Raw genomic sequence first — 14,437 nt, 5'->3', positions numbered from 1 at the left:
GCATTAAAATGGATATTCTCTCAGCTGATTATTGAATTTACAAACATCAGTATCAGCCTCGGAAACTTCATGTCGCTCAAGCTTTTGTGGACTCTTCCAGCTGCACAAGAAGTGTGTGGTAAATCTGCATCACTATTTTTGAAAAATACAATGTTCAGATGAAAACCCACTCGCAAACCAGCGGTTCATTTTGGAACAACAAACATCAGACGTGATCTTTTTGGAAGAAGACCAGCAGAGTTTAGAGTCAAAATATACCAAAGAGGACTGAGGCTCTTTTGTCTGCTAATGCAAAAGGAAACACCTTGACATGAAAGTGCTGCTTTTACATTGAATCAGTCCATATGTATCACCTCCGGTTGTCCAGAAAATTTACCACCATGTTGTTTAACTGTCCCTCAACAAAGCCTTGGTAATATTTTATTTGCGTAGCCTCTGTCTGCAGAGGTGTGATGAGTCTGCAGGGACAGATGCCCTCACCGCACGTCTGTTGCGCTTTCAGTTTTAATACTGGCACCCACAACCTTTGTCCAAAGGCAAAAACGAAAATCAGTGTGGAGGGGAGACTGCGCCGACGCAGTGGGTCATCAACTGATTTAATTAATCGTGAAACCCACATGGGTGTCATGCAGCTTCCAGGGCATGGAGATTATTGCCCTCCCGTGATGTTAATTATTAATCTCACAACACTGCAAGCCCGTGAAGAGAGAAGGAGATGTTTCAGCGCACAAATTTAGATGCCAACCAATGCGGGTCTGAGGCTGCTCTTGGTAGAGGAGAGCGAAGGGTCGCAGCTCATCCCTCAGAAGCCGCGTGTCCTCTGCGCGCATCACTGTGCCATCTGGGAGTGACCTCACACTTTTAACGTGTCCTGTCACAACTTGCTTGCTGATGCCAAATAAAAATTTCCACCACTGACGATAATCAGTCTCCAGAGCATCGCTATTTTAATCAACTGTGCCCTCCTCCAGGCCGATTCAACAAATAGGAGCGATTCTTAAATACACTGATACTCAAAGGCGAGAGCTTCCTAAATTGCAAGCGGCTGAGATAAATCACACAACCGTTTCCATTAACCCGAAAATTACATCATTGTGGCACCGCGGTGCAGCGAGACAGAGTATCCTCAGGACTACTCTTGCGTGAGGCAGGATAGGCATCTGTGCATCAGTGCCAGTAATCGTTCAGTAATCTTTTCTCAAGAATGAAAACATTGTTAAAGTTGAAGGGAGTTATATTTATCTTATCAATAGTAAGTGATGTTTTTGCGCAGCTTGCTCGAGTAACAGGTTGAATTCAAACTTTGTGTCCGATTGCAGGATTTTTTTTCTGCGCTTGATCTAATAGAGCTGATCTGAATCTATTTTTTTCTTCCTTTTTTCTTCCCGCCCAAGGCTGGTTATTAAATCAATGTAGCTGCATTTAGTTCTATCGCAGTTCTATCTCAACATTGCGGAGCCCCTTAAGAGCAGAATGAAGATGTGGGTGTCTGTTGCATTTGTTTCAAGCGCGTTGAGGAAGTGTGACTTTTGAAGCGCTGACAGCAGCATCAGACCTCCAGGAATCCGGCGGCTGCTCCGTGTGCGCGTGTGCGTGCGTGTGTGTCTGTGTGGTTGATGCTTTTTCAGCACCACGGACAGCTCCTGGCGCGCGGCTCAGCTGTACGCGGTTCAAACTTGAGGCAGCAACACTCACCTCCTTCATCCATTCACGCAGCTCCACTGTAACCTACTGTCCCAGTTGTTTTTAGATTAAAAAGCAAGACTGCAGCGAAGGATATGCCTTCGGTTTACACAGAAAATTCACTGCACAGCTGCGCCGGAAACTGAGGGACCCTTCACAGGTAAGCCAGTGCGTTTTTGGCTCGACTGTTTTTGCGCGTTGAATGCTTGCTTTTGGATTTCTCTGAACTTCAACTGATGGCTTGTTGAGAAGGTAAACTCAGTGTGTTTATTCAGGCTTGACTTTGCTGTGGGACTGACCTCACGTTTTGATTGGGTTGATAAAACCTGTGCAGATTACATCCGAAAATCATTGTGACAGTCATCTGAAACAGATGATAGCATGTTCAATTAGTGCGTAGTTTGTAGGTACACATTTCTGGCGATATCATTGTTTTACCGAAACACTGTTTGTGCACATTTTTTGCCACATTATTTATTATTATTTTATGTTCTATTTTTTTTGTTGTTGTTGCCAGTCTCGCTTCAGCCATGTCTACTATCTGCGAAATTTTCCAAATGTGTGAGGCTGTTAAAATAACTACCTAACAGGCGAAGAATAACTACACCAAACCCTTACATCTCCTGATTTTGCCCATCAAAAGAGGGCCTGAAAATCTATTTAGAAACTCAGTTTGAATTAGTTTGTGTGTCACAACGTTTAGATCTTCACAAACAAGGCTAATGTCATATTTTGTTTCTGAATTTTCCTTTTTTTTCCTTGTTTACATGATTGTATTGATGATTATGGTATTACATGTGATGTTTGTCGTTTGAGTCAAAATGATCAGCAGAATTATATTATACTGTATGTGTAGCTGATAGACAGAGAGCTCAAAATACCATTTTAAACAAGAATGAATAAGAACGTATACCCTTAACAAAAACTGTGAGGCTGCAGTGTTAATACTGGACAAAGCTATTAAGGGAAGCAAAATGTACTGTGGAAGCTTCCTCCAGTCCCTGTGGCATATCTGCTGCATGTTCAGCAGATTAAACACAAAAACAGCCCTCAGTGTGCTCTGCAGTCAACTCACACACAGATTTATGTTAAAGCAAATAATTGGTAAGCTGTTTAATCAACCATTGTTACATCAGAGGCACATTTCTGAATTTCTTACATAACGAGATGACTGTAGGGATGCCAGTATATGCTCCTTTAAAACTAAGAAAGTGGAATGATGTGTGAGCCCAGGACTCACAGCTAAAGATGTTGATTATTGTAAATAATTCAGCTCATGGCTGACTGGAGATGAACATTCCCCACTGCCATCTACTGAATCCAGATGAAAAAGTGGCAGGGTTTAGGCAGGAGGTGTCTTACCTGTGGTCCCTAAATATTTTCACTCTTGTATGCAGTTTGTTTCACCTTTTACCGTCCAAGAGAAACCAAAATTCTCACTTACTTAGGTATGAAAAGAAAAAGAAAATCTTTACCTGAAAAAAAGGACCCTAAACATCCCTTTAAATACGTCAGTTCTTGTAAAAGCTGCTGCTGATTACTGGGATCTATACACAGATTTACTTCCACAGAAATCAATGACTTGTTGGCTAATTAGTTATCAGTAAAGGACTACAACTGAATTTAGTCTTTCCTGCTCTCTGACTTGAAGTTTTAAGTTCAGAGACATCTGCATTGTTATCATCATTCAAAGCCTTTACAAGACACAGAGGATGTATTACCTGACTGCTATCAGAGACTAAATTCCTGTGTTATGAACCCTCCTGCTGCTATCAAACATGACAGCTTAATAGCTTACTCTTCCTAATGGTCACGCAAACACACTCAAACACACACACTAATATGCAGGTGGGGCAGATAGGTTGGATGTCTGCCAGCATCATCCATGTAAATTCTCAATTATAATTTACATTCATAACATCTGTCGATGGAAATATTTAGAATCCCTTTGCAATGTCTCTCTATTTGGGAAGCTAATAGTCCACATGCACCTGCCTTACCAAAGACAGTTGTGTGGCTCTTTCTGAAAACGGTGAAAGTAGCGCAGCCGTGAAAGACAACCTAAGACACAATTGTAGATGGAGTGTATCGTCATAATGCAAATATACAAAATCAGTGTGGTTTCTGCATCAACAACATTACAGTCCAGTGAAAAATACAACATATTGCACTGTAAATTCAAGCAGGAAGATTTAAGCATGGATTTACTCAGGTGAAAGCACAGATACCCTTTTGATTAATTAGTAATGTGTGTATGACTCTCAGATTAAAATGGATTGTGGCACTGACTTTGACTGTGCATGCAAGGTTCCTGGGTCAGTCAAAAGTCCGCCGCCCCAATAATTTACACCGTGAGTAATAATGAACAGTTGTTGATTCCTTCTATCTCCAAGTCAAACTGCTATTACTAAAGGGCACTCTGATGAGCAGTTAATAAAAATGCATAACCATGTACGTGTGGTTTCCTCTTTTGTTCAGAGTTTGCATAAATAGCCGATTGAGGACAAGAAGCAATCCAACTCCCATCTATCTGCATCTGATGTTGCTAATTCATGGCTAAAACAAAGAGGTGGCATCTAAGTTTCTGCTGCTAAGCGCTGAGACAGTCCAAACAATATGCCTGAACAGTGTTCAAGTAAGACCAAGTATTACTCTAACAGTGCAGTGCTTGCCAACACTGATTTGCTTTTGGTACCTTAATTCTATATTAGCAGTAATAGTGACTTTTTTCACTCTTTAATTTCATCAATTTTTCTAACCCGATGCACCAGATAGGTTGTAATAGAACCATCTGGTAAAGTCTTAGCTTGAAAGGGCAGACACTTTAAAAAGAATCAGCAGGCGGACCAGCTATCACAGTTTAACGTTGGTGAACTTTGTTATCTGCAGCGTCTCATGCTCAGTTTCACAGAGCCATAGCAAAAACCATGATTATGATATAGCACTTGTTTGTGGTCACACCTTAAATTCTAAAACAGATATCAGAGTTGGATGCTGACAGGTCAGAACTTTTGTATTTTGGCCACCAACATACAGCTCAGGACCATGAAAGGCAAATTCTCTCCTGACAGCATGAGTCTAATGAAAATCCAGCTGCTAAGGAATTTAAAGTGATCTGATAAATTAAAGCAAAGATTTGATATCAAATTGTTGCCAGCCTGCCAGGAGAGAAGCAGAACAATCTTTTCAACTCAAAAAGTTTTTTTTCCCCTCTTCTTACAACGAACAAGCACTCCAATATTGAAATGCATGTTGCTTTTAGCATCTAAGCTGTCTGTAACTTTCCTTAAAATATGCTGACTGGTCCCATCCTCTGCGACTTACGCACAAACACAAAGTTTGCAGCCCAGGACATGTAGCTACATTGTAACCTTGGTTCTCTGACTGAAGAGATTATGTTTCCAGCTACTATGCTGCTCAGTGACAGGTGTTGATCAAACTCAGCAATTACACAGGTGCTTTATAAGTAAAGCTTAGGGTTTGGATGTGTCTTAGATTAGTACCCACACACTCTGATAAGCAGGGTAATCATTCCCTGTACAAGAAATATGAAACATCTTTCTCCATATCAATACGACAGAGAAGATGGATTGTCTCAAGATAGCTATCTCACTAATTACAAGAGTCCAGCTGTGTTGAAAGGTTAGACTTCCACTACTGAGAAAAGGTAAATCTATAGTGTTTTATATACATGTGGAAGATCAAAAGAAAGGTCTGCTGCACATGTCAGGTGTCATGAACATCTGGCTGCAAAGTGGCTGCTGGATTATAAAAAGTTACTTTTAGCCGACACAATGCAGTAGAGATGATTTAGAAAACGGTAATTAGTTAAAGTAGCAGTAAGTGTGAGTTAGAATGTGAATATTTGTCCCTTTATGTTTGTTGTGTGACATGCTACTTGTCCAGCGTGTACTTCATGATCACTGCCAACTGGGACGTTCTACAGCCACTGGTGGTAATTTAGAGGATAAAGCTAACATAGCTAATATATCCTTGGATTTAAGGAATGAGCCTGCTATATAAAATTTCTGGAAAGTGTGAAGAATATTGATTACTTCATAAAATACTTTAATAAATATGTCTTAGTGGATGCACTTTTTACTAGTGTTAGTGGGGTGGGAACATTTCAAATCTGGTGTTATTTTTGCCATATCCCACTTTGCCAGTGGGATATTTTAGAGAACTATTTTCAGTAGAAAATGTTTTTTAATTGACTTTTAAATGCCATATGTTTAGCTCACAGCAGTCTCTCAGCAGTGCAAGTTTCTTGACTTTATAGAGACAAAATAAAGGTGAAATGTATATGTTCAGCTTCCTTTTAATAGTAACCTGTCCTATTAGTAACAAGATAAATGAGTTGAATCAAAATTAACACGGCAGAACAGGACACAACGATCTACTGAAACAGAAATGGAGTTACTGGAGATGGTGGTGTTTCTCCAAAATTATCACAGTGCCTGAACAGAACACTTTAATTACACCAAGGCGAGACCTAAATTAAGAGAAATTGAAACGGCTACATGCAAGCAAATCTGCCTGCTCATGGAAACAGTGTCTAGTTATTTGAATTACAAAATATTGCAATAGAAAAGCTAAATGCAAGCTCTCATTTTAGCACATATATAAACTTATCTAACTTCAGTTTTCTCATTGATATTTCTGTCAAGTAAGAGTACTCCTAAAACATCCAACAAACCACAAACAGTGTGGTGGATGAATAATGCAGAGCCACAATAAACCCCTGCAACAAAAGCAACAGACATCCATCACTGTGCTCAGGCCAGTCGTAAGATTGGCCATAATGTTCTCTAAGAGACAAAAAGAGTGGATGCATGTTTGATGAAGGGGGCAGAATGGGGCTCCGGGGAGGGGCTGTTGAACTCGAGGAAAGGATTCCCCTTTACAGGTGTATTAAGGAGATGGATGAAGGGGAGGTGGTGTAAAGTTAGGCCAGAAAGATTCAGTAAATTTTTAGTAAAACAGAAGCAGGAAAGCATACAAAGGATTATCAGGCGCTGAATATGAGGCTCACAGAATACATCTAACTGAGTGTAGGCACCAGTGATGTAAATGCCTCTAAATTGTTGCAAGTCCTCATGATTGGAGGTGCAAACTTCAACGTCTCCCCATTCTTTAATTGCTAGCTGCAGAAGTGGCCTTATCAGACAAGGTCAGTGTTTATATTTGCGGGAGACATTTAATGATTTTAATGATGTAACTCAGTCAAATGAGTCCTGTCAGTAGACTCACAAGCAGAAGCAGTTTGTCTTTCCTGCAACAAATTGGATTTAAATACTTAGCTGCTTCCTTGAAGTGTTCACAGAAATTTTGTGTAGAAGATTTCCTGTAAATATCTCAGACACAAATAGAGGATAAATGCTGACATTTTTTACGTTTCCAGATTTCACAGAATTATAATTTAATTTTGTGGAGTGTGCAGGGTTTTGATATCCTGGGATTTAATGTCCAATCAAATGCGTTATTGTAAGTTCCCCCCCAAAACCTAACCAAGTAGCTTTGCTGCTCAAACTCAAACCAGATGGTGAGTATGAAATAAAGTTTCAACAAATAATAGTCTCTGATAGAAGTTACATGAGATTGGAGTCACGGTGTTACTGGAACTAAGGAAAAATATGTGCCAGTGAACATGAGATAATGCTCATCCTTGGTTTTCAGAAATGCAAAGTGAAAAGGTTCTACTGGAGCAACTGGGTTTACTCTGCATGTACGAAGAGCCCCTGTCAGCGTTACCTTCATAGCTCATCTGCATCATTTAAAAGGCTACTCTCCCAGTCCCACTACATAAGCACAGGGGGGAAAACAATTTTATTGATCAAAGTATGTCTAACTCCACTAAAATAGTTGGTGCTATGTCGCCCTTTCAGTTGGCAAGTATTGGGCTTTTTATCCATTGACTTATTATGTCACTGACCAAAATAAGAGACAAACAATTTAGCTGTCACCAAATCACCACGCTGAGCTGTTAATTGGACATCTTTTGCACGTGCTACATGCTTGAATCATTTATTCACTTGCTTATTCTATTCATATATTCATTCATTTTACAAATAAGATGCACCCCACCCCTTGTGGTTATTATGTTGCCACTGGGTTCTTCAGTTACCTCTGGGTCAAAGCCCTGGAAAGGAACTATGCAGCATGAGCTAAATGCCTTGCTAAATCTGAACTCAATTGAAAATAAACCTGCAAATGTAATGTGTATGTTCAACTTCCAACTGCATTGTCTTGTTACGTTGGTCTGATTTTGAGAAATTTGTATAATTTTAATCTTACTAACTATGCTATGGACACATTCAAGGCTACATTATTATTCAACTTGACCTTAGCAACAGAGAATGGAAATAGACAATTGAGAACGCAAACTATCAAGAAATTGATGAGGATATTTTGCTTCACTCACAGTTGGATCCAGTGTCAGAGTTATTCATTGTTTATGAATGGTAATGCTCATGTTTTAGTTTTTCTCTCAAGACCATTCTCAGTCTTCCCCCACCCATGACCATTCTCTTTGTCAGCTGGAAATGTGATTTTAGGGAGGCCTGACTTCCATTACCTTTGCTTCCTCTCAGCAAAGCTCCAATTCATTCTACTGGGGATCTCCAACCTGCTCATCCAGGCTTAAGGCTGCATATACACTGGATGACCTCCACTCTTCAACACTTTCTATCGCCTGGGGGGATATTACCATATGAATGCTGCACTCCAGTCCTGGGGAAATTGAGTGTCATAAAAAAATCAGCATCCTTCTCAAACCTTGCTATTATTTAGCTTTCGCTGATGTCCCCCTCTGCCACCCCCCCCCCCCCCCCCCCCCCCCCCCCCCCCCCCCCCCCCCTGACCTCTCACATCTGCTACCTTTTCTTGTAATTTCTCAGCCTCCGATCCACCGCTCCCTACCCACTCCTCCATTCCCTCACACAGTCTGGTTTGAAGTGTGTAAGAGGCTGGCAGGCTTAAGTCTCTTGAATTAAAAAGGCCATCTGGTGAAGAGGGAAACGGAGATGGTTAGATAGGAGCAGAGAAAAAAACTGAGAGGCATAGTTTTTCTTTGAAGTTGTCATGCAGACAGAATCCTTGGTGGGATACCGCATCTAAAGTGTAAATATTGCTTTTAGAAAATGCCATTTTATACATTCACATACACTGCACTGATCTCGTACATAAGATAAAAACCATAATGTCCAACAGTTAACTGACAAAGACAAAACCCAAAGAGATAAAGTATTGTATAAAATCAGAGAAGTTTAACTCTTTTCATCAACTATTTTGCATGTTGTGGCAAAAAGGAAAGTAAGCAAAATTCCCCAAATTCTCCATCTAAATGTTAATTTCATTAAAACACCTAAGAATATAAACGTACCTTGATATGTTACAGAAAAACTGCAGCACCCAGGGATGACGCTCATGGTGAAACATTGACATATGCAAAGACACAATTTGAAAAAGGGTCTTCCTGCTGTCGTGCTACCGGAGAGTAGTGAACAAACACAGAGGAACGGAGTCCACTGGTGAGTCGAGGGCCTCCTGTGAGAATGCAGGATCGGAGAGGAGACCGACAATGTGTCAGTCAGAAATCCTTTTGTCACCATTTTCTCCAGAGACCGCGGGCCTAAGTGCTTTCCTGGTGCAACTGCTGACGTTTTTTGTTTTTTTTGTCTCACTGAAATATCCTATTTAAAGTGAATACATTTCAATCAGCGTACCTTCCAAACATATAGTGTATTTCTGCCATTTGGTATTTTATGACTTGCGTAGCAAAGTTTCACATGCTGCAGAGCCACCAGAATACACCAGAATACATTGTCTCAATCCTAAAACTTGTTTTGCTCTCCACAGTCATTTGTTGTTGATGATTTTGTATGCACAAGGAGTAGGTATGACTTTGCCTCATATCTGTAAACTGTTGCAGTGGAAATTCACTTGTTGACAAGCTGCTGAGGGAGCAAAAGAAAAGTGTGAAATCCACAAAATTATTTTGCACAGAAGAAAAAGAGACCTTTTAAGTTTAACTGACAGGTCCCGGGAAGTAATGCTCCATGATACGTGTTATTACTGACTAAGAGATGCACAGTTTGCACCAGAAGCATCTCTTGGGCACTTTGTTTTTTTTGTTTTTTTTCAAACTATTGTTAAAGAACTAAGATCTTAAAGTGAGAACTTAACATGTTGATGGTGTTTAAATAGATGCTTGTATTTTTAATTATTTTTTTACTTCTTATAGCTTCATTTGGAGAGAGTTGTGGTTTAAAAGCAAAAACTTGGGCTGGAATCTGATCAGTTGGTCAGCCCACAGTGCAGACCTCCCAGTTCTCCCACAAGAACAAGCACCATGCATGATCACACTGGCCTGCTTGTCCTGGTCTGTCTTCCACTTTCTCTTCATCCTCTACATCTTCTGGCAAGTTTCCATGGAAACAACAGTGGAAGTGAGAGAGAGAGGGAAAAGAGAGTGAAAGACAGAGAGAAATCCCAAAGAATGTGATCTGCAGTCTGACTCCTGCTAAGCTTGTTTTATTAGGTGGGTCTGTGTTGTGAGACACAAAGAAAGAAAGAAATATGGGTGTTAATATCCCACCGCTATAATTTATAATCTCCCATCAATGCAGTTAATTACTGCTTATCAGCCTGCTTTTCACTTGTTGTGAAAATGGATATGAGATGGATCATTCTGCCTTGATAATTTATGTGGATAAACTTCACCCTCATTCGACACTCTGCTTAATTAAGCCTCTGGGATTCATGGGGAGTGACACTAGTGACCGCAAGCATGAAACTCAGAGCAGATCAACAACAAAAACTCTGTTTACATTTAATGCAAATAGAATATATGTGGAACTGGGCTCACGAGTCCTTTTTTTTTTTCTTACCTTACAGTTCCCCACCATTAAACCATCCTCTTACATATTGATGCTTGTGCACTTGGATGTTCTCCATCGCAACAGCTGTCATTATTGTCATGCACTGCTATGACTATTTATAGCACCCGTTTACCTGTTTCCATCATATCTAACATCTATCTGTATCTGGATGTCTCATTCAATTATTCATAACGCTTGCAATAAAACAGGCTCACGAGGATCTGAGAGGTAAATACGCAATTAAAATTTGCTGATAGATCAATAGTTGTTTTGAAACTAGCGTATGAATGTACAATTGATAGAAATCTTTACAGGTTTCAGAAAAGAGAAACTAGAGGGGAAACTTAATCAAAAGTATTATAGTTAATCTTCACCTCAACTCTCAGCCACAGCTGGCACTAAAAATTCTGTTTTTGTGTATGCCTGGACCAAAATATGACTTAGATGAGACAATTCTTAACACACTTTTTTATATAAATATATATATAAAGCAGTGTATGTGTCAAAAATGGCTTGTTTATGGCCCCAGGACTCAACACTAAAACTCCTCTGTTGTCCGTCCGTATATGTACCGGATCAGCTTCAACTCTGGGGATGTGTCACAAAGAATCGAAATAAGGCTCACCACGGTATTGCTGGTATTAAGACAAATTCCAGTAAGCTTAAGTGTTTTCTGCAGTATATCCAATTTAGATTTATGGTAAGTTTGAAAAAGCCATATCTAATTTGTGTCAAACATGAGATTACAAGATATACTCAGTAGCTGTGTGCTGTAGCTTGGCTTTTTGCAAAATAAATGTAAGGTAAGGCAATGAGAAGGGGGTTTTTGTTATCTTGGGAGACAGCCAGGCCAACACTTTTCCCTTTTTCAGTTTTTAAGGGAAACTGAGCTCAGTCCTGCCTTAACTGTGGCTTCATATTTACCAGGATGAGGGGTTGGTCTCGATTACTTTTTTACTCCACAAGAAAGTATTTTCTACAGTGGTGCCTGAAAAGTTTTGAGACATTTAAAAAATCAATCATGTCAAAGTAGACATGGGATCACAAGTTAATACCCCCCCGCACACACACATACACACACCCCCTGTCCCTTTTTGTTCTTTGTCCTCGAACAATGTCAACTTGTTTCAATTATTCAGAGCCACTCTAAAGCATTACACAAAATAGTGAAGGCAAACAGAAAAGAGGATGAACATGCCTGTTTAATTTTGCTCGTGGTACCCCCCCAACCTTAAAATCAATAGTGCTTACAAACCATACTTTAGTCATTTTCTTTGTCATTGTTTATAATCTGCATTATTAGCAGAAGCATTATCTCTTTCTGTTTCATTAACCAATCAGAAACACGACTACTAATCTTCACACTCCACTGGAGGACGTTCCATGTGTCATCTCAACTAATGTTAAGCTACTGGTCACATTTAAAGTTATTTTTTCTTTGAAGTTGAAAAAAACACCATCTGATGATGATTTAAGCCATACTTATTCAGAAATATAGAAAAATTCTGTGGTTCTATAATTAGAAATGTAATCTCTTAATGTTTACTGAGTAATTCCTCTAACTTACAGTTGTATGAAACAGCACCTGTTTACAAAGGTACTTACAGTACATTTTGTTTCTTCATTACCATGTAAAACCATAGAGATACACAGTACTTACAAAAGTACTAAGCTCAGAATTACAATACACGAAAGATGTTTGGAAAATTACACCGTTTTCAAGTTTTCAAACGCTCAAGCCCCAGTGTGCCAGTATCAGTACGATTTCTGGTACAGCCAGTAAGAGGCACTGCTCCTAAAAGTACAAACTATTATCTGATTCATTTTACAATCATTTAGTTGCTGTTATTTCTTCTGCTTTTTACACATGAGGTGAACTTGGAGATTGCTGTACAGTCTTCCTCCCTTAAAAGCCACTGAGTGGCTTTGAGAGATTGTAGCACCTTCACACAACTCTCCAAATGCACTGTTTGTTTTACTTACTTAGATAAAGTGTGCTTTTGTGAGACACAGTGGTTAATGTGTTCAGACAAAATGTTCCTTGGGGATACAATTTGTTTGAATTTGAATTTCAGGAGCACGTGCACATGCGATTATAAAAGAGTTGCTCAATCATCTGCCTTTGAAGAAAAGGAAATGAGGTCACACAGACAATGAAACAGAGAGAAGGGAAAAGGAGCCTAAAATTATTACACGCACTAACTAAATTATGCCTCTCACAATGAGGGATTGATGGCTTTCTGCTGGAAGACATGGGGAAAAAACATTTGAGGGATGTTTGTGTTGTCTTCAGTGAACTCTGCACGAACCGTGAACTCTGTCCTCCAGCTTCTGCCACAACTTATTAGCTGAATATGTCAAGATTATTCACTACATAAAGTACACTGCCTCAAATATTTCATCTGCATTACAGATACATTTTCTGAGGGAAAAAGTCATCCTGATTTTAGAAAACCAAACTGAAGAAATGCCTGGTCAGCATAAACTAATTTGGTTTATGAATGTACTCCAGCTGAGTTGTGGCACATGTTAATAAATGAACAGTCTTTGTTTCCTGCCATAGCTATCATCAAAACACATATGAATATACAATTATTTATTTACTTGTGTAGATGTTGTGAAATGTTTCCATTGAACGAGTCTGTCCCTGGCAGACACTGTATCTGTGAGACAAAGGAACCACTGTACTTCAAATCAACAGCTGTGACTGAGCTTCTCTTTGTTTGATCTGCAGGTTGTAATCTACAAGCACTCTGAAGAAGAGAAGAGTGAAGAGGATAGGAACAATGCTGTAAATGGCCTCTGCCAGAATAAAAACACTTGTGCTTTAATATTTGCTGGTGCTCTTGCGCCTTATTGGTCTTTTCTTTTTTTTCTTTTTTTTTTGCCGAAGCAGTCATCAGAAGCTGACCAGAACCCACAGACAGGAGAGTGTCCTTGTTGTGCCCAGGGATATGTCACTGGGGAAATCCCCTACGTTGGGGGCGCGCCCTGTGCCCCGACACCTTTGGCTGTCCCACCTCAGCCTGCTGTGCTTATGTGTGTCTCTCTTTGCCCAGGCTCCCCAGGGTTTGCCTGTGGTGGGTTACAATACTGACTCCAAGAAGGAGATCACCCTGGAAGGAGATCTGATGATTGGTGGCCTGTTCCCTGTGCACCAGAAGGGTGAGGGGGCAGAGGACTGTGGGAAGATAAATGCACAGAGAGGGATCCAGAGACTGGAGGCCATGTTGCTGGCATTGGATGAAATTAACAAGGATGAGCGCATCCTTCCCGGGATCAAACTGGGAGCCCATATACTGGACACATGCTCTAAAGACACCTACGCTCTGGAGCAGTCTCTGGAGTTCGTCAGGGCCTCCCTCACCAAAGTGGATGACAGCGAGTACACATGCCCTGATGGATCCTACGCAATTCACGACGAAGTCCCTCTGGCTATTTCAGGGGTGATAGGAGGCTCCTATAGTGATGTCTCCATTCAGGTAGGAATGAATAAAACCCCCAGAAAGTTTGGGTTTAAATACAATAATCAACTTTCTGTCAAAAATGCTTGTTGTATACCATGAAATGACAAGGTCAGAGGCCTATAAAGAGTGTATTTCAGGATCTGCAGCTACTGTGTGCTTGAGTGAAAGTCAGAGAGAGAAGGAAGAGCGACGATAGATGATGGATAGTCATATAACTGTCCACTTAGACTTAAATACTATGCACAATTACCCTTGTGAGATGTTAACACAGGGACTTAATGAGTATCAGTTCCACAAGAGGATCTATTTACCTGAATGCCCATATGCCTGGATGATCTAATTTAGAGGATCTCTTTCTCTTTCCCTGTAATTCACACTTTAGCAATGGTCCTGTCAGAGGCAGACGTG

General features: G+C 40.2%; 1 protein-coding gene across 1 annotated transcript in view; it reads left to right on the top strand.

Annotated features, from left to right (window-relative positions):
* Positions 1–1,645: 1,645 nt before the first annotated feature.
* The window catches only part of grm2a (glutamate receptor, metabotropic 2a), a 37,172-nt gene continuing 24,380 nt past the window's right edge, over positions 1,646–14,437 (top strand). The window contains exons 1-2 of the mRNA XM_072382221.1: positions 1,646–1,843; positions 13,297–14,044. Of these exons, the coding sequence (XP_072238322.1) occupies positions 13,517–14,044 (528 nt within the window). The 5' untranslated portion in view covers positions 1,646–1,843; positions 13,297–13,516. The remainder of the gene's footprint in view (positions 1,844–13,296; positions 14,045–14,437) is intronic.

This window comes from Leuresthes tenuis, unplaced genomic scaffold, assembly GCF_036924035.1.
Source record: "Leuresthes tenuis unplaced genomic scaffold, fLeuTen1.0.hap1 SCAF_3, whole genome shotgun sequence".
NCBI classification, from domain to species: Eukaryota; Metazoa; Chordata; class Actinopteri; order Atheriniformes; family Atherinopsidae; genus Leuresthes; species Leuresthes tenuis.
This window is presented reverse-complemented; position numbering and strand designations above follow the sequence as displayed.